The sequence below is a fragment of the Saimiri boliviensis genome, chromosome 13 (genome assembly GCF_048565385.1).
Source record: "Saimiri boliviensis isolate mSaiBol1 chromosome 13, mSaiBol1.pri, whole genome shotgun sequence".
NCBI classification, from domain to species: domain Eukaryota; kingdom Metazoa; phylum Chordata; class Mammalia; order Primates; family Cebidae; genus Saimiri; species Saimiri boliviensis.
In genome coordinates this window covers 23,407,501-23,432,694 of record NC_133461.1, presented here as the reverse complement: position 1 = coordinate 23,432,694, position 25,194 = coordinate 23,407,501, and the positions used below count along the sequence as shown (strand labels likewise).

Sequence of the window (25,194 nt, the reverse complement as noted above, 5' to 3'; positions counted from 1 at the left end):
AAAAAAAAAAAAAAGAGAGAGAGAGAAAGAAATTCCTATCTTACATGAATTATCTAAGACTTATCCCCCGATAAATACTATGGGCTCCTTAGAAGCAAAGATTATGGTTTAGAGCACATCCAACACAATGGGTTGCCCGAGCAGGTACCCAATAAATAGTACACAACTAAGGGAGTCAGCCAAAGTAGAAGAGAACCAGTCCTTTCCTTCACGTACAAAGTTTATGCAGCAGAATTTTAGTTCTGAAGGGAAGTATACTTCATATATCCTTTTTCAGAAACTGTTCTCTGAATCATGAGTGGCTTCCATAGGTGTCATGCATGTGGTGAACTTCTGGCCTTGTGCCAGGAAGAAGGTATCACACGGAGATGACACAGATATGAAAGGTATCATGCTGCAATTCCACAGCTGTCCCACACTGGATGTGCAGAATTGCTCCAGAAGCTCATCCATGTAGAATGTTTGATCACCTCTGAGTTGCTGTATTTGTGATATCTGTCTCTCAGTTTCTGTGTCCAAATTTAATTCTTATTTTATTGTTGTAGGGACAGGGTCTCACTATGTTGCCCAGGCGGGTCTCAAATTCCTAGCCTCAGAGAATCCTCCTGCCTTGGCCTCTGTGCACGGAGTTTTAAAATAACAATTGCAAGAAATTACAAAAAGCCAAGAGTCGGTTTATGACTTTAATCTTCTTCCCAAAATTCAGAAATGTAATCAGAAGTCACAGGCAAGGTAAGACCATGCATCACCTTTGATGGTGTTTCCGACTGCCATTGGATACAGCCTCAGAAACACGTTGAACTGACTTACAAGGAGGCCCCACACAGAACGCAAACCTCGAGCTGCACTGCCTGCTTGAAAAACTCTCCCATTTTACCTGCCCCCTAATTCTTCCTGCTCTTCATCCCATTCGCCTACACTGCTCATTCTGCCCTTTGCATGTGTCATACTATGTGTTGCCATCTTGTTTTATATTTATGATCTGTTTTCTCAAATCTCCCAGACCACGTGTGTCGTTCTTTTCCCAGTCACTCTCTAGGTCTGGTAGATAAGATACTTGATGCCCATTTCCCAGCGATGAGGATGACGATGATGACAACGATGATGGATTACACTGCAATGCCCATTCTCCACTTCTTTACCTTCCTTCCACACCCACTACTTCAATGAAACTGCTCAAGAGCTCCTGGATGCTGCAGCCAAATGTGGCTTTTATCTCTCAGCAACATCTGACACTGTTGACAATTTCCTCCTGGTCAGAGCTGCTTCCCTTGGCTCCTCTGACTCTTAAGTTTTCCAGGTCCTCCTATCCCTCTGGACTTTTAAATTCAATTACATCTCCCGCAAACCCATTTGAAAGGCTCCTTGTCACATTCATGATAAAATCTCAACTCCTTAATAGGACTCACAAGTGGCTTTTTGATCAGGCCATTGTTTATCTTTTCAGTCTCATCTTTTACTGTTACCCTTTTGTACCATAAGCTCCAGGCGTTCTGAACTACTTCTGGGTCACCGGATGTGCCATGCTCACCTGCTTCCAGTTACAACCCTTGAGTTATGCCAACTTGACTCCCATTTATCCTTGCACTTCACTTCCTCTAAGGCCAAATGTGGACTAGTTGTCCTTTGTCAATCTACCTTCAGGAGACTGTACTCCCCAATCATTGCATGATCAGACTGGGTTATAATAGTCTGTTTGCCTATTTCATGTTTGTCTTGATCAGAGTTATATTCTAACACCGTACTCATAGCAGGCATTTGATAAGTATTAGCTGAATTACTTTCTTCTGTCAAGCTTCTTTTCAGCATCTGAGTGAAGGAGTTAGGAAAAGTACATTAAAGTGCTTTTTTTTCTTAAACAACCAAAATAACTCCTCCCGAAATAGGAAAGATGAAATCTACTGCCTCTCTGTAACTCTCTGAAACTGATAATCTCAGGCGATAGTGCCAGTCCAAAGAACAGATAACAGAATTTCATCCAAGTGCATGTCAATGACTTACCATCAGTGGAAGAAGCCTGAAGCTCTGGCTATTTTTGTTCTTTAAATTCCCTGTGTTCTGCTCCTATACTTAAAGCCAGATGCAGAGGAACCCCAGGATTCAGAATCCCTCATGTTAGCTGCCTTCAGTGTAATGTGGGAAGGAGAATGAAAACTTCCACTGCTTAGAGGGCCCCAGAGCTCAGGGGTAAAAATGAGCAAGGACTCGAGTCATGGTTTAAGCATGGGAACGTGTTATCCGGCTTCCACTATGTGGCTAAGAGAGGGCATCCTTCATCTGCAACATGTTTTACCTGCAGTGGTTTTTTACTTCAATTTGATAGGAATACTGTCTTTGGAGACTGTTTCTTACTAATGATACTTTTCTTCTGTTACATGCCAGCCACACCAAAGATGGCCACATCAGTGTGACTGCTCCTAAGATGAAATGATCTGTGGTGTTTTAAAAATAGTCTGAGGTGAACAAACCAGGTGAGAAAATGTTCAGATTTGCATTTCCTTGAAATACAATGTTATTTTTGAGTTCCTAATTGAAAAAAATTTAAACTGCAAGTAATTAAGTGTGGGGGAGCGCACCAAGGTGGCTCACATTTAGGCACATGGTAAACTGATTTGCCATTGAACAAGAAGGCTAATATTAGGAATGGGTGAGCCAAGCCATGCTTTGTATTTGTTCAATGTCTCATACTATTTTTCAAATGTCATGGGCTCAGCAAAACCTAAAACACATTTTCTCAGCACTTCTCTCTATTTTCCAACCCATATGGACTTCGAGAGAAGTTTGATTCATATGTTTCTGATTTATTTACATGCAAGTCATCAGAATGTTGTTTTGTAGAAACTATTTGATGTCCAGAAAGCCTAGAGTCTTTTCTTTGAGGTTTCTTTTTACCCTCTTAGGAGCAGGAAGCCATGATTTCCAAATATTAAAAAAAAAAAAAAAAAAAAGAAAGAAAGGAAGAAAGAGAAAGAGAACGAAAGAAGGAAGGAAGGAAAGAAGGAAAGAAGGGAAGGAAGGAAAGAAGGAAGGAAGGAAGACTTAGAAGAATCCCCAGTATTTTTTCCTCAAAGGTTCAAATTTTGTTCAACTGTTAGATCACATAAAGTCTGAGTATAATTCTTTCATTAGCAGGCTTGTATCTTACTGTGTTGTTCTGCTCCTCGGTGACACTGCCCTTCTTGAAGTTAGTAATGTCTTCCTTGTGGATATAAAAGTACATATTTGCAATGTATGAATAATAAGAATGGATCTTAAAAGGAGGTGATGAGCTCTTCAAACACTAAGTGAATGCATTCTGTAACTCAGTGTCTGGGCTGAGGGAGGGGGTCTGGGTATTAAGAGAGAGGAAAGTAGCCCCTCTCCAAGAGTCCTTTGAAAATAAGCACAATTTTCCATTCCATTAGGCATTGTGCTGGCATCCTCCTTTCTCAATTTATAAATGTAACTCTCTGAGTCAAGTGTGGTCTAATGGTTGTTTGTATGTATTACAAGTCATAATATAATTTTATAAATATTTCTCCATTTGTGAATAACTACAAACTAAAAAAAAAACACACGAAGAAAACATTAATAATTTTTAGGACTTCCAAGGACAGTTAGTTTGCGTTTCCCTATATTCAGACTTTTGGCATAAGCAGTATCCTCTTTTTAAAAGATAATGTTTAAGACACTATATATTACATGTAAGAAGGCTTTTATCTTTTAACATCATTGATATCTACCTAAATTTGATGATTTTAAAAGTTTTATTGAATATAATATTATTTTAGAAGACTGAATCAGATTTTAATAGTGAACCCTTTTTTTTTTATTAAAGGCGCTCTATATAAAAAAGATTGGCTCCTCTGTAAGCTGTTCTAAATTTCAATCTGAAAACCAAATTAATGTTGGGCACGAAGCATCCGGCTGGTATCTAACACTATCTCATGCCTCTGTAGTGTGTCACTACAAATATGAACCCACATTTCCAGCAGACTCTTTGTCCTCTGTGAGGGGAGGCAGATTAGGAATGCTGGTTAATCTGAGTGAGAACGGAAAGATTTCTACCTATGCTACCTTTCAAGGCTGAGATATCTCTATTCCCTAAAACTCTTTTCCGTTTTCCCATTTCAAAACCAGAATGGTGTTAGGCCTGAGAAGATTCAAAAAAGTCTTCTCAAATCAAATATCTCTCCAGCGCAGCTGCTGTTAAGTGACCCACCATGTTCCAAGACAGACTCACAACCCATATACTAGTTTTCTACTATGAGCTCCAATACTACATATTCCAGGAAAGCAATTTTTTTTTTTTAAATCAGCAAATTAAACTTCTCAATACATCACTTCCAATCCAGTGGCATGAGCAGCAAACAGAAATGTTGTCTTAGGCTATCACATTGAATGATTTAAGGCTATACATGTGTGCATTAAATATCAGGCAAATAACCAAATAGCTACCATTAAAACGTGACTAGAGAAAATCAATTAGTCGTCAGTTACTCTCAATTCAAACGTATCTCTGAAAACACTTATCCCATTGTATGAAGATTCTGAAATAGCAAAATTTAATTGTCATCAAGATTCTTAAAAGGACACAATTATTTAATACACTGATTTCTACATTATAAGGAGAAAGCTTGAGCAAGGAAAAAAAAAATGGAGCCTTATGGAGACACACATTCAGTAACCATTGCAAAGATACGGCTGGTTTTCTTTCTCAAGTCTATCATGCAGGCATTTCCCTACAATTTAGGTCAGTAATTTAATTTTTGAGTTTTTACTATCTTTGGATAAAGAAGGTAGTAAAAACTACATATATATATATATATATATTTAGATATTTTATACCAGCTCTAATATAAAAATAAACATGAAAAAGTATGTCAAGCAGTGTGATTAGGGCCAGCGTGATAGGTTTCAATAACTGGCCATCACAACTAATTCATCTCACATTTAAAAGACTTTCTTGGCCTGGCACAGTGGCTCACTCCCGTAATCCTAGCACTTTGGGAGGTTGAGGTGGGAGGAATCATGTGAGGTTCGGAGTTTGAAACCAGCCTGGCCAACATGGTGAAACCTCATCTCTACTAAAACTACAAAAAATTAGCTGGGTGTGGTGGTGGACGCTTGCAATCCCAGCTACTTAGGAGGCTGAGACAGAAGAACTGCTTGAACCTGGGAGGTGGAGGATACAGTGAGCCCAGATCAAGTCACTGCATTTCAGCCTGGGTGACAGAGTGAGACTCAGTCTCAAAAGAAAACAAAAAACAAAAACTTTCTTGGGGGGCAATGTTTCTGCCCTTTTCTTCCTTTCGGTTCTGGTTTGCTGGTTTTCAGCTTAAAAGAAGGAAGATGTTGATGGTAGAGTTTACTCATGAGATACCACGTTACTGTTTCAAACTGTATAAATTCCTAATTGGGAGCAATATTTTGAAATGCAATAGCCAAAGTGAAAAAAGTCAAAACTTCACGGGCTACCCATTTTAGAACAGATTACAAGACAGGTAAATTTGAAAGCATTATAGAAGCATGTCACTTTGAAACAAAAAAAATGTTGCTGGATAACATTCAAAGTGTCTATAATGTTCTTTTCTCCTCTTTGCCTCTCTGTTCCCCAATAGTAGACCCTCCCTTGGCATATTCACAGATGCAATCCCTGCTGAGCCGCAGTAATGAGGAGCACCCCCTACCATCACAAATTCAGTAAGAGAGAAGTCACTGTGTATGGAAGATGAGTCTCCAACATCTCCTTCTGAAGGGAAACGCTCATAGACACACACATGCCTCACTTGCTTTTCTATCATCTTATGGCCTGGGATGTATTGGAAGATGGAACCTCAAGGAACTCCTTACCATTGTCATCATCTTCCTGCCCCTATGCAGCAGATGCTCAAGTTCCAAGAGGTTTCTTAAATGAAACATACACATACACACAGACACATACACACACACACACACACACACACACACGCATCACCACACATTAATCTCTATCGCTGCTATTTTTCGGCATCATTTCGATGTTTAACAACCTGAACTAATAGTCATTTTAAAACATGTCCCAAGCTTCTGGAGGGAATCTGCCCTCCATGCCATGCATTTGTTTTTTAACTGTGGTATACTTCTGACCATTTTGATGCACTGACCTGCTCTGGAATTGAACAGAAGAGTGGACAATTTTTTTTGTTTGTTTTAATTGAAGGTCCTTAATGTGGGCCACATGTTCCTGGCGGTCATTTGGAAGGCAGGGGCAGGGAATGCAAAGTGGTAGAGAGTTGGGGGGTGGAGGAGGGGGAAAGTGGGGAGGGGATGGATGATGAAAAGACCAGTTCCACAAGCGAAGCACATTAGCAACCCAGAGTGGAAAGGGCCGGAAGGAAAACCCACCCACCTCACCCCTGCGTTCATTCTATCAACCTGCAATTGCTGCAATCAAAACCATATGTCGGTTCTTCCAGATCTTTCTCACAGGACAAACATGCGAAGGGCCTCAGGCCTGGCGTTGCCATCAAATGGTAATTGATACCATATGAGCCACAAAATAGAAAAGCACATGCACACAGCAGCCTCTCTCGCGGCACCCTCCTCCCTCCCACCTTCCAATCCCCTGCTTGGCCCCTGGAGAGGGATGAAATTGCAGGTCTTGCCGGGCTGCTAAGTGCACAGTGCACCATGAAAAACAAGTGTATGTGGCTCCAGTAACCACCTGTAAATCAGAGCGAAAGGAGGGTCTACTAGCCAAGAGCTCGTCCCAGAGAACAGGCGAAGGCAAAAAGGTCACTCTGGGTTAATACAAGGTCATCGATCATGGGGGAAAATGAGCACAGGTGTGAAGCAGATCACAGGCCCAGAGCAGGGAATGACTGACCCCCCTGGTCCCTCAGCACATCCGGCCTAGAGAAAGCTCGTTACTGCCAAGCCACATCTGTCTTCCTCCCCTCCCACCAGTGAGACAGTGGGAAAGTGGAAACCACTCCCCAATTACAAGGCAATTAGAAGAAAAGTGACCCCAATTCCGTATCTGCTGCTCTCCTTTTCTGAAGCTCTTTTTGCATCCCATTGTTATCACAGCAGAAAAAAAAAAAAAGTCAAGAAAACCCGCTGAGCTGGGGGTTCTGCCAATTGCTGGTTGAATGTAATACAGTAGGTAAAATCCGTCTCTCATTTCCACCAGCACTGACAGAACTGCAAGTAGCATACGGCTCTCGCCTCTGCATGTATATATTTTCTTATTAACTCGATCGGGCAGAAATTTGCAGAGATTTGTTTGGATTTAGAAGTCACAACAGAATGTCAGTTTCACAAACCAAGGCTCATTCTGTGGTGAAATGTACAGCTCAGGACCCAACCATTCACCGCACACAGCTATTTGTTCCAATTCCTCCAGCAGCCGCTTCTGAACAAACAACTAACTTATTCTAAACACACCCAATGGCTATAATTTTTCTTCCTTCTCCTTATCCCATTATATGTGATATTTTAGTCTTATAGATCTTAGGAAGTTTAAATATTTTCCAGATGGGCCTAGTGAGCACAGAACCATGTAAACACTCTAAATTATAAAAGGACCGACTAAATACTTAAAACAGAAGAGGATGATGATGACATTCTTCCTCTGCAAACAGTAATCTAGTGAGCTAACAACAAAAATTGTAAAAAAAAAAAAAAAAGGGGGGGGGGTTGGGGTGGGGTAAGGGACAGATATCAATTCCTTTTTTCCTCCCTAAAACTCTTGAAGACGAGCTGATTCATCCTCATTTAGGTTATATCTATTTATATCTTTTCTAAGTAAACCGTTTCTGAGAAAAAAAAAAAAAAGAAAGAAAAAAAGATGATTTAAGCTCAATTTACAATTCAGTACATCACAATGGTAAGAAACAAAACCGTGGTTGTAACCCAGTGATGCATTCCACTGTCCTGCAGAGGGAAAGTTAATAAGGCCTATTAACTCTGTCCATTTGCACCGATCCTCAGCAGTCCTCTGTTCCTAAAAGTCTGGCCACAAAACACCTGAATGAGGTGGCACTTGCCAAGGACCCTCGGCCTTGAGGCAATCCAGTAACGTTCCTAATGACAGTCACCAATCCAAGAGAAAAAAAAAAAAAACGTGAACAAATGAAGGTAGTAAAGTAACCCGGGCAGAGCGAATTGAAATGAAAGTTCTGGTGAATGCCAGGGAAGACAGAAGTAGTGCAAAGCAAATGGGTAACACACAAGTCAAAGCAGCACAGCGCAGCCCGAGAGGTGTCAAGTCAGGCAGGCTCGGGAGAGACCACTTTGGGGAGACTCTGACCTTACCTCTGCTTTCCCTTCGTGGTCCAGGCAACATAGCCCTGTATCTGAGCATCTGTACTGTTTAAATTTCATCCTGTGGTGTTGTTTGCTGATTGGTCAGACATGGCTGACAGCATCAGAACTTCAATCTGACACACAAGGAGCAAGCAGGACCACAGCCCAGAATTCATAACAGGAGGGAGAGAGGGAACTTCATGCTGGATATATGAAACTCAGACCCGCAGATGTCTGCTGCAAGGCCTGTGGCTGGCCTAGGGGTGGGAGGGCCTAGGATGAGACTGGGAGGAGGGCATGAAGACGGGGAGGTGGGACAAGCCCAGCCACCCAAATGACCGGGCATGAGGCGTCCCCTGGTTAGAGCTGCATCTGGACCCCGTTTAGAAGCTTCCTTCTCGCCACTCCCAGTTCCTGTGACCTCCTGGGAACAGAGGAGGCCTCCTTCCCTGAATGCCTTTTTTACAGAATGTAAGTGGTGGTGTTTTCAGTTTGAGGCAATGCATTTATTTCTCAAAATATCTGACATTTTTCCAAGTAGAGAGAAGCTACTAAAGAGAGCCAGTTGTCAAAAGCATCCCATTCAGAGTTCTGTTATGGCGAGGAATGGCCTCCAATTTAATGCAATTCTTTAACTCTTTGATAGCAGTAAAGCAAAAAAGTAAAGGACGAGACAGAAAGGTTTGAGGGTGTTTAAGAAATGGCAAGTTAACTTGCCATAGAAATAATGAAAACAGACAGAAAACAAAGAAAATAGCTTGAAAGTGGAAAAGGAAAGCAGCAGCAATACTACTGAGTTACAGGCTGGGTCTTTATTCTGATTCAAGTGCCCATTCCTTTCCAGGCCATAAGGAGTCACCTGAGACTCACTGAAAGCAACGGTGCCTGGCTGCAGATCACCCTCTTCTCTTCCCACTTCCAACCAGGCTCCCAATACATACACACACAGACATAGACATAGACTAGACATAGACACTCTCTCTCTCTCTCTCTCTCTCTCAGCTGACCCAGCTACTAGCAACGGGTGCAACTGAGTTTACCTGCTATAAAATGCAGAATAGCTTTCCCTCCTGAAAGTTTATATGTAGGATTATCACCTCCAATTAAGGATCAGTGTTAAGTCTATTTGAACTCTTGCCTTTGTGGCCCCACTACATAGAATCATGACTGTACAAATCTGGGGGAAAAAGTAGTAGAATATAAAAATCCAAGCAGAGACTTCCCCAGGGCTCAGCAAAGACCATTACTTGCAAATTTTCTCTTTCCCAATGTCTCCTTTTCCAGCATTCTTTGTTAGAATTTTGGGGAAGGTATTATGGATTCTGCAATAATTACAGAAGAAGAAAATATATAAGGCGAAGTAAAAACAATAGAGCAATAAAAAAAAAGAGACAGATAAAAGTGGCAGGATTTGAGGATAAAATAATGGCTCGGGAGACCAGGTTATTAAAACAAACAAGTGAAATGGACAGAAAAAAGGAACAAGACCCTTGGGCTGAGGGGAAGGAAAAGGTTAACACAATATGAAAACCAAGATTTAATAAAAATTATTCCTTGAAAACACCATTACTGATTAAAAATCAATTTGAAATAGTGAAATAGCAGAGCAGGACAAAATAAATCCATCTGGTTTAAAATAAAAGAAAAAACTTTACCACAACCTTCTCACCTCTCCACCTCCAAAAAAGAAAGAAACAATCTCATTTTCCTTTTTATTGTGTAAACATTTGTTATATGGCCTAATTTTCTAAATAAAGCTGGAAAGGCACACCACTGAAATCTAAAGAGGCTGGAGAAGGATATCAGCATAAGGAAATATTTACGAAAATTAGAGCAACAAGGCAGCAGGAGAAACAAACGTAAGTAAAGCCTGAGGGTCAGTGTGAATGGTGGCAGTTGTGAGTAGGAAAAGCAGCCCAGAAGGACAGAGGTGCCCGGAGTGGTCTGCATTTCATTCAGAGAAGAAATTCGTGTGAAAGAAACATACTAGGCAAGCATACAGAAACAATTGAACATCAGAAAACATAAACAAGAATACAGGAATTTGGTGTGAGGGTAGGAAGAATAAACCTAATGAAATGGAGGTCAAATAGAAATTGAAAAACAGAAGGCAGTTTGTCAGAAGCATTTAAAAAGTGCCTTAGGATGTACAGAATTATAAATACAATTTTGCTAAAGGTATGCTAAACAACGGCACACCTTCACAAACATTATAGGCTGGCAAGATTACAGGAGAACAATGTCATGTATTTCTTGACTCTGCTTCCTAACTTTAAAAAAGGAATTCTCCTAACTTCCAAGACCCATTTACAACTGCATGAGACAACAATGAACATATCACACAAGGGCACAATTTCTTGTCAGTAATGAACCTAAGTAATGTAAATGATAGTTTTTGGGGGGTACACTTCATTATCCAAGATATTCAAAGTATTAAAGAAATATTCATGCAAGCACCTCACCCAAGACCAAAGGAAATCTTTGGTCCTTATTCAAGAGGCTCAATCTACCCATGAACTAGATGTGGGAAGGATCAGTCAAGAAAATGAGATTTAAGAAGAAGAGCATTTGTAGTGTTAGTTCTGAAAGCCTGAACAGCCTTTCAAGCTCCTGGCCTGGTTTTTTAACTCAGAAGAGGAACAACTTTGTTTCAATGATAAACCAATAATTGCATATTTGGTGGAAAAGTCTACAGCTCTGTCAAGCAGCAAAGGAAGCAGGGTGACAGCAGTTTCAGGTGCCGGGACACAATAAAAACAATGAGGAAAGAAAATGTTTGCTTTTTCTGTCAACTGAGATGTCAGTACCCATTAATAAATCTATCTGCTAAATCTACTCTTATTCATGTGGGACATCACCAATTTAAAGTAAAATAAATTATCTTTAATTAAATGGAATTGTCGTCTTCCTCCCGCTATCATCCCCAATTATTACATCCTAATCAGCCCTTTAGGGAGAAGGCAAGAGAGAATGCTGAAAGGCACATTGACTATAAACAATTTCTCTTTCTGTCAACTGGTAAAATTTTTAATTTTAATTATTGATTATAACTATAATTTTTAGATCTAAGTAATGAAAACCAACAAAATGCTGTCATTTACAGGGGGAACACTGTACGTGTTCACTTCCAAATTTTCTTTAGCTCTTTCTGTGAAAATTTCCAAAATCAGAAGAAACCACTAGGAACTAAGCACATTATCTATTTAAACCTAATCTATTACTTTTATTTCCAGTACAAAAGTACCAGTTATAATTAATACTCCAGAATGCATAGCACTAACTGAATGCCAGCTATGATATCTGTTGTTGGTTGTTAAGCTTTCAAAACTAGGATTACAGAATGGTATGAATTTATGTTTAGACAAGAAGGGCATATACACTTTAAACATTAAGACATGTAACTGGATAAATGGCGGAGGGTGATCTTATTGCAGACGCTTATGACTTCCTCTGCCCCACTTTTCAGCTCCCCCAATTCCCCTTTTTTGTAACTTCACCCAAATTCTAACAAAAGCAATGTGTAATTTTAATCAAATGATTTGTATGAAATATACGCCAGTATCCGTTTCCATACTGAAGGGATAATACCCTCCAAAATAAATGATGAAATCAACAAGTAAATGAAGTAGTGTGTCACTCCCACTCCAAACACACAGAGGTGAAACATTTTCCCAAGAGTAACAAACAATGAATTTAGGAGCAACTGGGCACATCTCTATATACGGTGCCCTTCTGACTCTACTCCCAACAAGTAGGTTGGATTTTGTTTGTTTCACTTTTTGTTATAACTATAGACTTTGCAAGGAAGGGTGGGGAGTTTTCTTTTCACCTTCCATGTAACAATAAAATCAACCACTGATTGGGAAATGAATTAATAATTATTTGTTCTAGACAGAGGATAAATGTATCTAGAATAAACAGGTAACAGTGTTGACTGTTTTCTGACTGCTTAGTGTTACTTTTAAAAATGTAATTTTTTCAGGGTGTAGTACTGTTTTCATTTAGCATGCCTTTGAATTGCCGCCTACAGAAGTAAAAAAAGAAACCACAGCTATACAAGCCTGCTGACTTTCTTATAAAAGAACCAGTTTTAAACTTGTTTATACTACTGATTCCAAATGAATTCAAGATGGTGGCTAGTTAAAGAAAGCGAGCCCATGCCAGGGAGTTTGATCAAAGAACTTCAATTCAGCAATGTTCAGTTTTAATTGACCACTAATTAAGCTACATTAGTCCAAGAAAGGTCTGTATCACTTTGAGTAATAGAGAAAAGAATTAATTTAACCCTGTGTCAGTCAGCTTTAGTAAATTCATCTGAAAGCAACTTCTCAAACGACAGGCATGAAAGAGGTGTCTAGTGTTAAATGCCAAATGTGGTCTACAGAATTCAGAGAAGACCAGGAACTCCGTTTTCAAGGGTATTTGTTAACTTTGCTAGTGATGTCACCTTGCAGGTATAATTATCTTCATTACAGATACAAAGATGTCAGCTTTACTCCCTGGGTTGCAAAGGGTTGCTTTAAAATTGGATTCAAAACATGGCATCATACCAGCCACAGTTTTAACTTTCCTGTATTCTAGACAAAAATAGAGTGGATTTGCAAAATCATGAGAATTTTCAAAGGCTTGGAACTCTCCTTCTGGGAAAAGTGAGTTGAAGACATGGAGGGGCGGGGGGAGGTAAAACAACTGCAATAACACCACCAAAAAAGCTCATTATAATTAGGAACCACAAGCTATGACAACCATGACAGCAGCATTAAAAGTCCATGTGTTAAAATAGTTCATTTCTGAAAATCCAGTTGCAAAATTTTTATTTTCTCACACACTGTACATCAAAAATTTTTTTACCCACAATTCTGATTTAAAAAGCTTTTAGGAAGAGGAAAAAACATTATAAAGCAGCAACAAACTCCATTTCAGGATTTAAGATTAAAACGTTAAGATACGAGAAAACACTGCTTTACAACTTGGGTGTTTAAGACTGGTAAAGTCCTTCACAATAACTCAGAGGTAAATGACCTATGGTCTTATGACAAATGTCAAGTAGGAAAAATATGTTTAAATTTTAAAAGTAAACCCAAATGTCAACGGCACGATGGCTTCTATTTTATATTAATTACCTCTGCCCTCCAAGCCTGCGTGAAGAGCATTGGCTGTTACATCACTGAAAGCCACAGGGTCAAATACTCCTGAAGAGGTGTACTCTGTGGCCTCAACACACATTCTATTTCATCTTAAGAGTTTTCAGCCACAAACAACTGCATTGTCTACAATAGTATTTAATAAATAACATTTTAAAATCATTCTGCCAGTACTCATTAAAATGCACTTGTTTGTGAAATGCAATAGTTAGCTATATGAAACCAAAATATTAATGCAAATTGGCATTTCTAAGTTTAAAGCGGCATTTGCATAGCAGGAACTAAACGTGGCACAAGCTGAAAGAGTGCACAGCACACAAATACCTCTCAACACCATAATTATTACCAACAAAATGATGGCTTACATATCCCATTAGAAGCTCAAGGCAGTCTGTGCCACCATAGCTTCCAGGGTTCCCAACGTCTAGACTGCAGCAATGAGAGGATGGTGGGAAAGCTCTAGAATTGTTTCACCTGTTAAAGTAGCACAGGTACCAGGCACCAACAATCTCATTTCCAGTGCTGATTAACAGCCTAGGGCTAGCCCATTCATCTACTGCCCTCTATGGTTATAAATGAAGAGTAATTAATACAATTTTGAGTGCATGTATGATGTGGTCTTCAGCACTACCAACATTAACTGGGCACGTTTATCCAACTCAGTGATGCGGGGAATGGAAAGATATTATGTACGTAGGTATGTACCTACTTAAGCAAATTACAAATAGTGTCCCACAAAACTATTTTAGACAGGAGTAACCTTGAGAAACGTTAACATTAAACAACATTCAATACTTATTGGTTCACTCCACAAATATTAAGTAAGCAGCTCTACATACACGTCATATTGTTGTGTTCATCTTTGAGGGGAGGGTAAAGAGAGCCTGTTGGGAACATGTGACACAATTTTCTAACAACACAAAGTCAGGTTAGGGACTCAATGACTGCTAAGGACAAGATGGACAGATGTTTTCATTTACTATGAAGAAATATTTGGATCATGTCAGTAAAAACATATTTTTTTTTTTTTAAGATGGGGTTTCACTATGATGGCCAGGCTGATCTTGAACTCCTGACCTCAGGTGATCCACCCACCTCAGCCTCCCAAGTGCTAGGATTATAGGCATGAGCCACCACACCCAGCTAGTAAATACGTATTTTTAAAAGAATTTTAGATTCAATGGGTACACGTACTTACTGTTACATTGTATACTGCATGCTGGTGGGGACTGGACTTCTAGTGTACCCATTACCCAAGGAGTGAATACTGAAACCAATTTAACTTTTGATAAAATACTACTTTTTACTATAACAGCCAGAGCAGAGGCACAAGCTCTGTAAAATCCGGCAGAGGCCAGCTCTCTTGAGAGCGTTCTACTCAAAGGTCTTGTCTACCTGTACGTATGGACATCTGCCCCTATGGTGGATGTGACTCATTCACTTGGCTGCATCAACATTTCTTGGTTGTCTACCATATGCCAAAAGGTCTACAAAGATGCATTAAAGACATGGTCCCTGCTGGAGCGTCTCACTGGCTGACTGAGAGGAAGGAGATTTAAGGTCCCCACTGTGCACAGACAGGCAAAGGGCTGTATCCTTTGAAAAGTTTGCGTAACTTGAGCTGTAAATTTAAATTCAGTTGAGATAAGCATTCAGTAAAATGCTACAAGGTAGCATTAAAATGTCAATTCTTACCTCAGATATTTGAAAATAAAGCTAAGAAAAATATAAAACTATCCTATTGGAATTTATAGCCACACTGTCTCTCTACTTATATCATGACCCACATGAGCTTCGGCAAGTACCTCAATGCTTCCATTTCCAGGCCAGCACCTCCCCATGGAACTTCTGCAATGAGGCAAATATATATCTGTGCTAACACAGTAGCCACTGATCACATATGACAACTGAGTTAGCTAGTGCAACTAAGGAAATAATGTTTTAAAAATTTACTTAATTCTCATTGACTGACATTATTTATTTATCTATTTTTTATTTTAGAGACAGGGTCTTGCTCTGCTGCCCAGGCGGAACCACAGGGGCATGATTATGGCTTGCTGCAGCCTCAGCCTCCTGGGCTCAATGATCCTCCTGCCCCAGTCTCCTGAGTTGCTGGGACTACAGGCGTGTGCCACTATGCCTGGCTTTTTTTTTTTTTTTTTTTTTTAACTTTTTGTAAAGACAGGGTCTCCCAATGTTGTTCATGCTGATCTTGAACTCCTTGGCTCAGGTAATCCTCTTGCTTCAGCTTCCCAAAGTGCTAGGATTACAGGCATAAGCCACTGTGCCTGGCATACATTTAAGTGTTAATAGCCACATGGGGCCAGTGGCTACCTCAATGGACAGGCCAGGCTTTGCCTGTGAAATGGGACGGTAACTTCTGTATTACCTATATTACTGGAGTACAGTAATGATCAAATTAGAACTGGGTTGAGAAAATGTCTGAAAGAACCAAGGCTTGCAACTATATTTTACTAGATATTAATTATTGCTATAATATTTTCTGTAAGCTTTAACTGTAAGTCACTTTCCTAATAATTAAAGAAAAGTCACAGTAAGATTGGTTTTATTCTCCATGGATGTCTGAGTTAAATAACACACAGGCAAGCTTCCTGAAGCATATTCTAAAAACACTGTGTAAGCAAGTTATTGTTCTAAAATTATTCAGAGGGACATATGGAATATAAGAGAAATATTGAGAGTACAACACAGATAATCAGTGACTGATGAAAAAAAGGTCAATACTCCCTCAAAGAGTTTCACTTACAATACATTCATGATTTTAAAAAATTACCATCTCCCAGAAACAGAAATACTCAAATAAAAAAATCATCATAAAAAACAGTAATCTTTATCACTTGTCTGGCACACACAAAAAATGCTAAAATTTTCTTTTCAGTTGCTCACTTTGAGTACAGACAATGCTGTACAGTAAAAGGTGGAAGATAGCTCAAAATAAATTCCAGTTTAAGGCAAACTTTTAAGATGGTTACAGATGTGATATACAAAGTTAACCTAAACACATCAGTGTGACTTTACCAGACTGTGCTGTACCAAGCTGGACAGGGTAACAGGAAGAGTGAAGTGCAGGCTCTGAGAATGCCTATGGGAAGGAACTGAAATTCCATTAGCTAATGGGCTAATAAGCGAAAGCATATCCGTACACCAAAGATACACTGCAAATCAGAGTTGCCATTCCTGTGCCCAGCTGCCATCTCTACTCTCATCAAATGTTGGAGAATCTTACATAGCATGGGGAGGAAATTGAGTGGCACAAGTTACTGTGAGGCTTGGCATCTAGCTCCAAAATTTGGCACCTAAGGAGTGAGGTCTAAAAGTTGGCAGATATAAGATTCAGCCACCAGATCCTGCTACCTCCTTCCACAGGGTGCTAGGGAAGGCAACTGAGGTTTCAAAATCACTTCCAAATCACGGCCGAGAATTATCCATATTGAGAGGAAGTGCAGCCGTGGCAGGACGAGAGATTCCCAGTTGTGAGGAGGTAAAGGAGCTGCATTATTGGGAAAGCTGAAAAGAAAGTCTTCAATGTTGGCTTTAATCTTTAATCTTTCCTTGATGACAGGCAATATGATGTTATATTAATGACGAAGCAAACAATGTCCATCATGCCAAAAAACTTCAAACATAATTATTAATTAGTTTCTTTATGCTAATTTCTCGTTTTCACGTTATGTCCTGTAGAGAAAAGATGGTAATACACTTCTTCATTTAGGATGATTCAAGATAAACCAACAGTTACACTGATAGAGTTCTAAATATTTTAAAAGGTAAGACATAAATATATGTTCAGGATATGCAGACGTGTGCATTATTGACTCAACATATTCTAACAGCTGCTTTGAAGCCATTCCAGTTGGTTCACAAATAATGTACAATATTTAATACACTATAAAATCTCACATGTTCATGGTAAAAGGTAGAAATACCTGGGCAATGCTGTAGTGTGCTATGCCAAAAAAAAAAAAAAGAAGAAGAAGAAGAAAGAAGAAAGAAGAAAGAAGAAAGGGAGGAGGAGGAGGAGGGGGGGGGGAGGAGGGGGAGGGGGAGGAGGGAGAGGGGGAGGCGGGGAGGGGGGAGGGGGAGGGGGAGGGGAGGAAGAATAAGAAAGAAGAAGAAGAAAGAAGAAGAAGAAAGAAGAAGAAAGAAGAAGAAGAAGAAGAAGAACAACAACAACAACAATAACAACAACAACTGTTTTGGAAAGAAAAAAGAGAAACGGAAAGAAAACAAACCAAAAAAATGCTATCCTCTATAAATGCCTCACAATGTCAAAATTTAATTACGCAACTTATTATGACATTATTTCATCCTTAAGGTCCAGATATACCACTTTGCAAGCAGGACTTCCCATACTGAGGGTCTGTCTTGTACACAGTTAAGATGTTTAGCAGCATCCCTGGCCTCTAGGCCTAAATGCCAGTAGCAAGCCCTGCTTGACCTCTACAGTTGTGACAATCAAAATTGTTTCCAGATATTGCTGTATGTCCCCTGGGGAACATCCCTGTTCTAAAGATGTATGTATGTAATCTTAGTCTGTCAGCAACAAATATCCACTCTGATTTTCTTAAATCTTCATATAAACAATGTCCATCTCTAACAGTATCTTCTTTCGACTAAACAAGGAAATAGCTACTGACACCCATGATCAGTTAGTATGTCATCATCTGACTTCGTGATCTTATGGCTTAGCCTCTAACTTTGAAATAGGTAATCTATGTTCATCTGGAACTTTTAGAACCAACTCTATAGCAGTTTTGATTATGCGCTTTAAAATATTTTATCATTTTCAACTAACAGTTCTGAACTACATGCAGTAATCAAAATAATACACTGTATAAAGTTTTTGATGAATAAACAAGTTGGAGTAATAAATAATTGGCATTATCTATTACTGTCTGGTTATGAAATCTATCCATCTATCTACCCACCCAACCATACTTCTCCAATCCAGCCATACATTCATCATCATAAAACCTGTCATGTTTCAATTCTGATTGAGTTACACAGGTAAGAAGCCTAGGACCAGCCAAAGAGTTTAATCTACATAGCTCCCTATTGGCAATGCATCTGTGAAGACACCGTTATCTATAAATAATTCCACATCAGGCCTGCTATGTGTTTTATACACTACATCATCTAACTCAAAACAGGAAAATATCTTAATGTATAAATGTTTATGTTTTCTTAAATTGGTTATGTTGTTAGATAGGTCATCTATTGACAGATGCAAGATTCTAAAACTGATTATCCCGAGAAGGTAAACATCTAAACAGATCAATTAAACCCAGGAATCACCATCTAACTTTAGAACAGGTTAAATGGATCTTCAATGTGAAGATTAAAAATGTATTAAAGATTCCAAAAACAAATACTAACCTAAAACTAGTTAGCCATGATCTATTTCTCCTTTTTCATCTGTTTTTCCTTTTTCATCGTCTAAAAACAATGGAGGAAAAGGACCATAAAACCAAAACTTCCTTCATAAGGAAGAGTCAGTGTGGTTTTGCATTTTTCAGTGTCATATCTGGAAGGTAAAGCAGCTTCTATAGTCTAGAGGTTAGGATATCATGATTCACGTAAGTCATCTTTCTTGAGGTTAATTAAGGAAACTGAATCCTAGATGATTTTATCAGCAAAAGTGACACTGTAAAGTTGGGCCAAGAGGATCTGCTATTACAGGAATCCTTTAAAACTTAAAGTAAACGCGTTTAACAATCATGCATCTATTTCTAGCAGTTTTAGCTCATTCCCTGGAAGCATACTAGAGGTTTGCTGCACTTTGCAACCTCTGGGAAGTAGGATTACCAGATTCACATCAACACATCTAATTTTACAGTTACCTTATTTAAGTTTTTAATACGGCACAGGTCTTTTTCTCAGGTGTTAATAGAAAAATCAATTTTAAGTCACAACAGCTGTGATCATTTTAAATATCACAGCTGTCATGAGTTGAAAATAACCAATTTGAGCATACAAGTTTCTGGTGCAAATGTAACAAAATGGAAATGTGATGGAATTTTATCTTTTACTCCCTCTGAAGCTGAATGTCTAATACAATAGTAGAGTAATAACTTATTTACTTTAAAATAAAATCAGGCTCCCATTTCTTTCTTTACTGACCTAGCCAACAGATGGCTCAAAAGAACAGAGAAGAACATCATTTTTGACTGTGGAACAGGTTTAATTAAGAAAATAGTATTAACTCAGGAAAGACTGAGTTAAATAGCTGATATCAAAATTGAGAGTTACCTTATGTAAACACTTTGCTGTGAAGCCAGGGGAGAGATTAAGTGGGATCCATGCTACATATTAAGCATTATTAAAATCTAGAAATTCAAATTATCAGTTTATTTCTCCGACAAAGTCTAAACTGATAGGAGAATAGTGTTAACTAGTATCTTACAGAAAATAATGGCATCATATCCATTTCTTTGAAAACTCAAACTAGCCACTGGATGGCATGAAATAAAGTTCCTCCTTCTCCCCTCTTCAATCCAAATCTAATGTCATTATGTTTCAAAGACTATAATGACATTCCTAAAGAACTCAAAATTTAAAAAGAAAACGAAAGGATGGGGAGGGCATTATTTATTCCACTGGCTGCAGAAGTAAAGATTTCTCTGTGTGAAATGAATTATGGACAATGAACACCCAAGAAATTCTAAAATTATATTAACAAATGATTATTGCCGCCTATGCTCCAGGGGAGAACTGGGCTCAAGTGTTTGAGAAATGGTATTGTATGATTAAGACAAAGAAGAACTCAACCAGAAGAAAAGTATAACCTTATACCAAAGCCTTGGTCATGTTACACAACTTCTTCAAAATGTTTTCAAGGTCTCCTAACATCCTGGCTGATATATAAATAGAAAATAAAAATTTAAAATATTTTCATCCCAGATCTTCAATTCTATCTAAATGAGTTTGATGTTTCCCTCCCCATCCCTTACAAATTCAGAGTAGAGATTAAAAGTTGGTGATATTTGCAACTAATCAACCTGTATGAAAAAAGCTGATACCAATCCCCACCCCATTTGACTTAGGGAAGTTTAGTGCAGCAGGCAGAAGGAGGCCCTAACATCCCCTATTATTTACATATTAATTTCAAAGCTACGCAAAAAAACACTGTAGTCTTTTAATCACATCAACACACAAAAAGTCACTACAAAGTAAAACTATACTTGTTACACATTTATCCCAACCCCCACATCACACAAAGGAAGCCTAAGAAAACAGCATCCATCCAGCTTCTTTAATGCTTAGCCTCCAGTTCTGTAATAACAGGTGTAGAAATAATAATGTGCTGACCAATCAACTTTTTTCTTTGATTTGTCAGTTTAGCTTAATAATGCTATTAGGAATGTAAACATTTCTGCAATTTCTATTTAAAAGTCCATAAAATAATGGGGTGCCGAATTTATCCTTTTTAATTTTTTAAGTAATACATTTGATTATTTTAATCACATCAGTACTTAACTGGATAGGGTTTAAATATGCATGTAACATCAATTTAATTTGTTTTATTCGTTAGAAAAGCTATTGAGTCATACAGTATTCTCCTTAAAAAGAAAAAAAAAAAAAAGACCACACATTCTAGGAGAAAGAGAGTACAGGGCACTTGTATCTTGATTCCCTTCCTGGAAATGGGATTCTGGCGCCTTCCAAATGTCTTTCAGTAGGAGCATTTTTAAATGGTAACCAAAGAGGTGAAGATCCAATACACACTCACTAGATGGCTGACAAAAACAAGGAGAGTTTCCATACTGTGGATAAACTTTATTGGGCTACAGTAATGGGACTGTGGTTGGTAAACGCATCAACTATTTTTTAAATGGTGTGAGTTTTTCCCAACATAGCAATTCCCACTTAAACAGGATCATTATTGGTGCAGTCATTCAGTACTCTATAATTCTCACCCTTAGGTTTGTGGAGGTGAAAAAGCCAAGTCAAATGTTGGCCTCCACTATTAACATCCCCTATTCATTTTCAGGTCAGCTACAATGGAAGCAGCTGGAATTCAACTCTCTCCCACCAATTACCTCAACGTGCCCTCTCTCGAGATGAGTGTAATTTGGTCTCTAGGAAAGCACAGAGCTAGGTCCCTGGAGGATGCCAGCCAAAGCCTGCATTTTTTCGGTGGAGCCTGAAATTAGACCATCATCTACACTGCCCCCACCTCTGACTTCTCAGGTGTTCCAACTCACTCTTTAACCCCCCTTTTTAAGGTGGGGAGTTTCAAGTAGTATATTCTCCTAAATAGAATTTTAGAAGCATAGTGTCATCTTGTTTGATTAAATACCCCAATGCATATGCACAGATTTATTTAAGAAATTAGGAAGAAGAACGGGAAGAAAACTAGGTAAATAGGAGCAACACAGAATTTAGAGACAGAAACATCAGAAATGTGAACTCTTAAGTTTGAATCAGAATGTGGTATTGTGTCATAAATACATCTGCAAATAAAAGGTTCTAGTTTGGAACCAGGTCATGGATCTTCAGCATGGCAAAAAGGGAAGTCTTCCAAAGTTTACATGGAGTTAATGTGTAATTCTCAAACCACTTTCAAGCTCAAAATCAGAAAATTCCACCTTAGGCAGTGTTCTTCAGGAGAAAAAAATTGGTTTGCTTAATAAAATGCCATGATATCTATATACCTAAAATGATACGATAATGTGCCAAATAGTTTATTATAGAATTTAAAATGTTAAAAAGCCTGCAACTCTGGACATTTTCTGAAAATTCAAAGTATAACTTTCAGTAGATTGCTTCACACTAAAGGAGAACAATTTTATATAAGTATCTTTTCCACTTTTGTCACTATTGATCTATTTTTCCTGGTATACAAACAACCGCATTTTTTTAGGACTATGATGAATTCCTAAATAGATTACAAATACTTTATGAATATACAGGTATCCCTTTAAGTAATCAATAATGTTCATCATATATAACTTTAGCCTGTGTCAGAGTAATGTTTGAAGTATTAAGGGCTAAAAAGTAAAGCACAATTAAATATGTAAAAACTTGAAAAGGCTTAAATCTAAAATTACCTTTAAATTATATTGACGGTGAAAAAATAGTCATTTTGTAACTCTGATAATATTGGCGGGGGGTGGGGGGAGGCCAGTCATCTTTTATGTGTCTGTATACTGAAATTCTCACAGGAACAAGGCATCCATTTAGGTCAGTTGTGCAGAGCAAATAGATGTCTCCACTGCATTTTCTTCTTAAGGCAAAAGTAAATCTGAATTCAAACAACTTTAACAATTGCCAGAACCACATCTAAAATCTCTAAATTTTCTGAATGAGAAAACAAGAGAGTCCTTTAATAGATCCCTGATGGCAGCATGTAGACCATGCATCTGACCTACAACAGTGATTCTAAAGAACTTATACTGCAGCGGTTTTTTTTTCTTAGTGGCAGAGCATTAAGAGAAGTTTCAAGTAGGCTTGGAAACACACACATACGAAACTCATAATAATGATATCTGACAGTGTCTACAGTCAGGGTGTGATCGAGCCATTAAAAGATAAGTTATAAAGGAAGACATCACTTATTCTCAAGCCTCCATCGTGGTACTGCAATTTAGTGGAAACAAAACAACAACAAAAAAGCCGAGTGGGGGTGTAATGCAAACCACATTTATAGTGGAACAGGAAACAAATGAATCTTCAGCACAATTTCCTGTAGATCAGTTGGAAAGGTATTTAAAAGACTGCATCAGCTATTAGGTCTTTTTTCCTGACCACTTTTTTCCCCAACCCTCTTTTCCCTATCCCAATGTCCTTCCTCTTCATTCTGCCTGAAACAATGCCATCACCTAGAGCCAGAAGGATGCTTATCCATTACCAACACTATATTTAAAACACTCAGAGCTAGCAGAAATTAGAAACTAAAAAACATTAACCAAAGATGTAATTGATCCATATTTCCCTGAGAAATTAGCCTCACAGAAATGTTCAAACTGGTATCTGTGAATCTCATGCAGGGATTTTGAAAATTTAATCAGAGGCAGGAGAGCAAGATGTAGCCACAATATCAAGATTAAGTGTATGGTGAATTTTTTATCAGCTTAAATGTAAAGAACAAAATCCACATAATTTTGTTTTAAGGCAATGAAGCATGAAAGAAAAAAATTTTTCAATGTTATTTTTAAATGGGTAAAGTGCCAACTACATTTAAAAAAATAAGCTCACACAAAAAAATAAGTTTTTCCTACGTGCTTTCTCTTTGATACGTTTTATATTCCTGAACCACTGGGGATTTAAAAATTCGATTACTTTGTGGCCTAAGCAAATTTTTGCTGTGTAATAGCAAGTAAACAGTATTTAAAAAAATAAAGCATTTATACTGGCTGCTTTCATTTATAATCATGGTTCTATAAATAGTAGGTATATGAAATATATTTTTAAAATGCCAAATGTAATTTGCATAGTTGACACACTATTGGAAACTTTAAAACGCAGTGGCTACCTATGTCCTATGGATGGCTGCTCCAACCAACTGTGAGGTCTGGGGGGGAAAAACAGCCATATGTAAAATATACTGAAAAATGTTATTAGCGGTGTTATTTAAATATTAATCTTTTTATGTTAGCACTTCTTGTGACAAATGAGAAAAAACTAAACTCTTCATACCCCAATTTTTAGCTTTAAAAAATTTAGGTTGCTGACTGACACTGTTACTTATTTATAGGAAAACTTATCTTCTAAGAATGCATTTCCCAATTGAGAGATTGTGATATTCAAATATTCTTAATTCTTCACCTTAAGCAGGAATCACGACATTATTTTATTCTTTGGCCTTGATATCAGAAAAAATTAACATCCAGTTTCATCTCTGAACTTTATGGACTTGAAAAGCTGCATAATATGACCAATAGTCAGAATATAAACATGAAAAGCTCATTACCATTTACTTTCTGAGATTTGATGATTTGACAAATAACTATTTCAAAACAACTACTTTGAAACATGGTTTGAAGCTTGTTAGTATAAAGCAAAAAGAGCAATTACAATAATTATAGGTTTCTCTATACGGTTTAACACATGCACATGCTGGCGAGAGCTGATGATGTGATCTTAAATTACCATTAGGAGGAAATTTCGCCACTTTTGTTTTCAATTTTATTTGCCAGAATTTTATCTTTGTGGATATGCTACATTATTAGATGTGTGAAATTTGACCAAATAATCACTTATTAAAATTCTTATTCAATGAACATGTAAGAACTTAGAAAAATCAAAATTTAGAGCTAGAACTACATTTATTGTAGAGCAGGTAATTCCTGATACTTTTATAGCCTGAATGAGGACAGATACATCGGTACACTTTGATATAAGCTTGTATTTCCAACACAGAATAAGCTGCTGATTTTTTTCCACCAAAAAAAAAAAAATCTGTTTTCTAGTTCAGAAGTGGTGCTTTAATATATATTTTTTTTAAACTGAGATTGGGATTCATTTGCTTTTAAACCTCTAATGCATAGAGGAAAAAAAATCACAAAAATTATTTGGTCAAGTTCATTAAACTCTCACCTGAGGAGAAGCTGATTTTTAAAAATATATTCTGGTTCATATCCAAAATGTATTCTTTGATAGCTCTTGTGTCATAATTTTTTGTTAAGCATTTGTTTCAGAGTCTACACTTCTAGACAGGTTGCTCACAGAAACAAGGAAACAAATTTGTTGTGGGATATAGACATGGAAATGCTTCCTAACTTAGGTTGGTAAAAAATAGACATTTTCTTTGGTTTGTCCT

At 38.0% G+C, this 25,194-nt stretch overlaps 1 protein-coding gene across 42 annotated transcripts in view; it reads right to left on the bottom strand.

The window, feature by feature from the left end:
* The window catches only part of TCF4 (transcription factor 4), a 373,037-nt gene that overhangs the window by 70,116 nt on the left and 277,727 nt on the right, over positions 1–25,194 (bottom strand). Inside the window, exon 1 of one of the 42 annotated variants that reach the window (XM_074383401.1) lies at positions 8,278–17,262. The exons of 40 other annotated variants lie outside the window; for them this stretch is intronic. In XM_074383401.1, coding sequence (XP_074239502.1) covers positions 8,278–8,346 — 69 coding nt within the window. In that variant the 5' untranslated portion in view covers positions 8,347–17,262. Of the gene's footprint in view, positions 1–8,277; positions 17,263–25,194 lie in introns of those variants that run through there. One more of the 42 variants, XM_074383399.1, reaches the window with a different exon arrangement.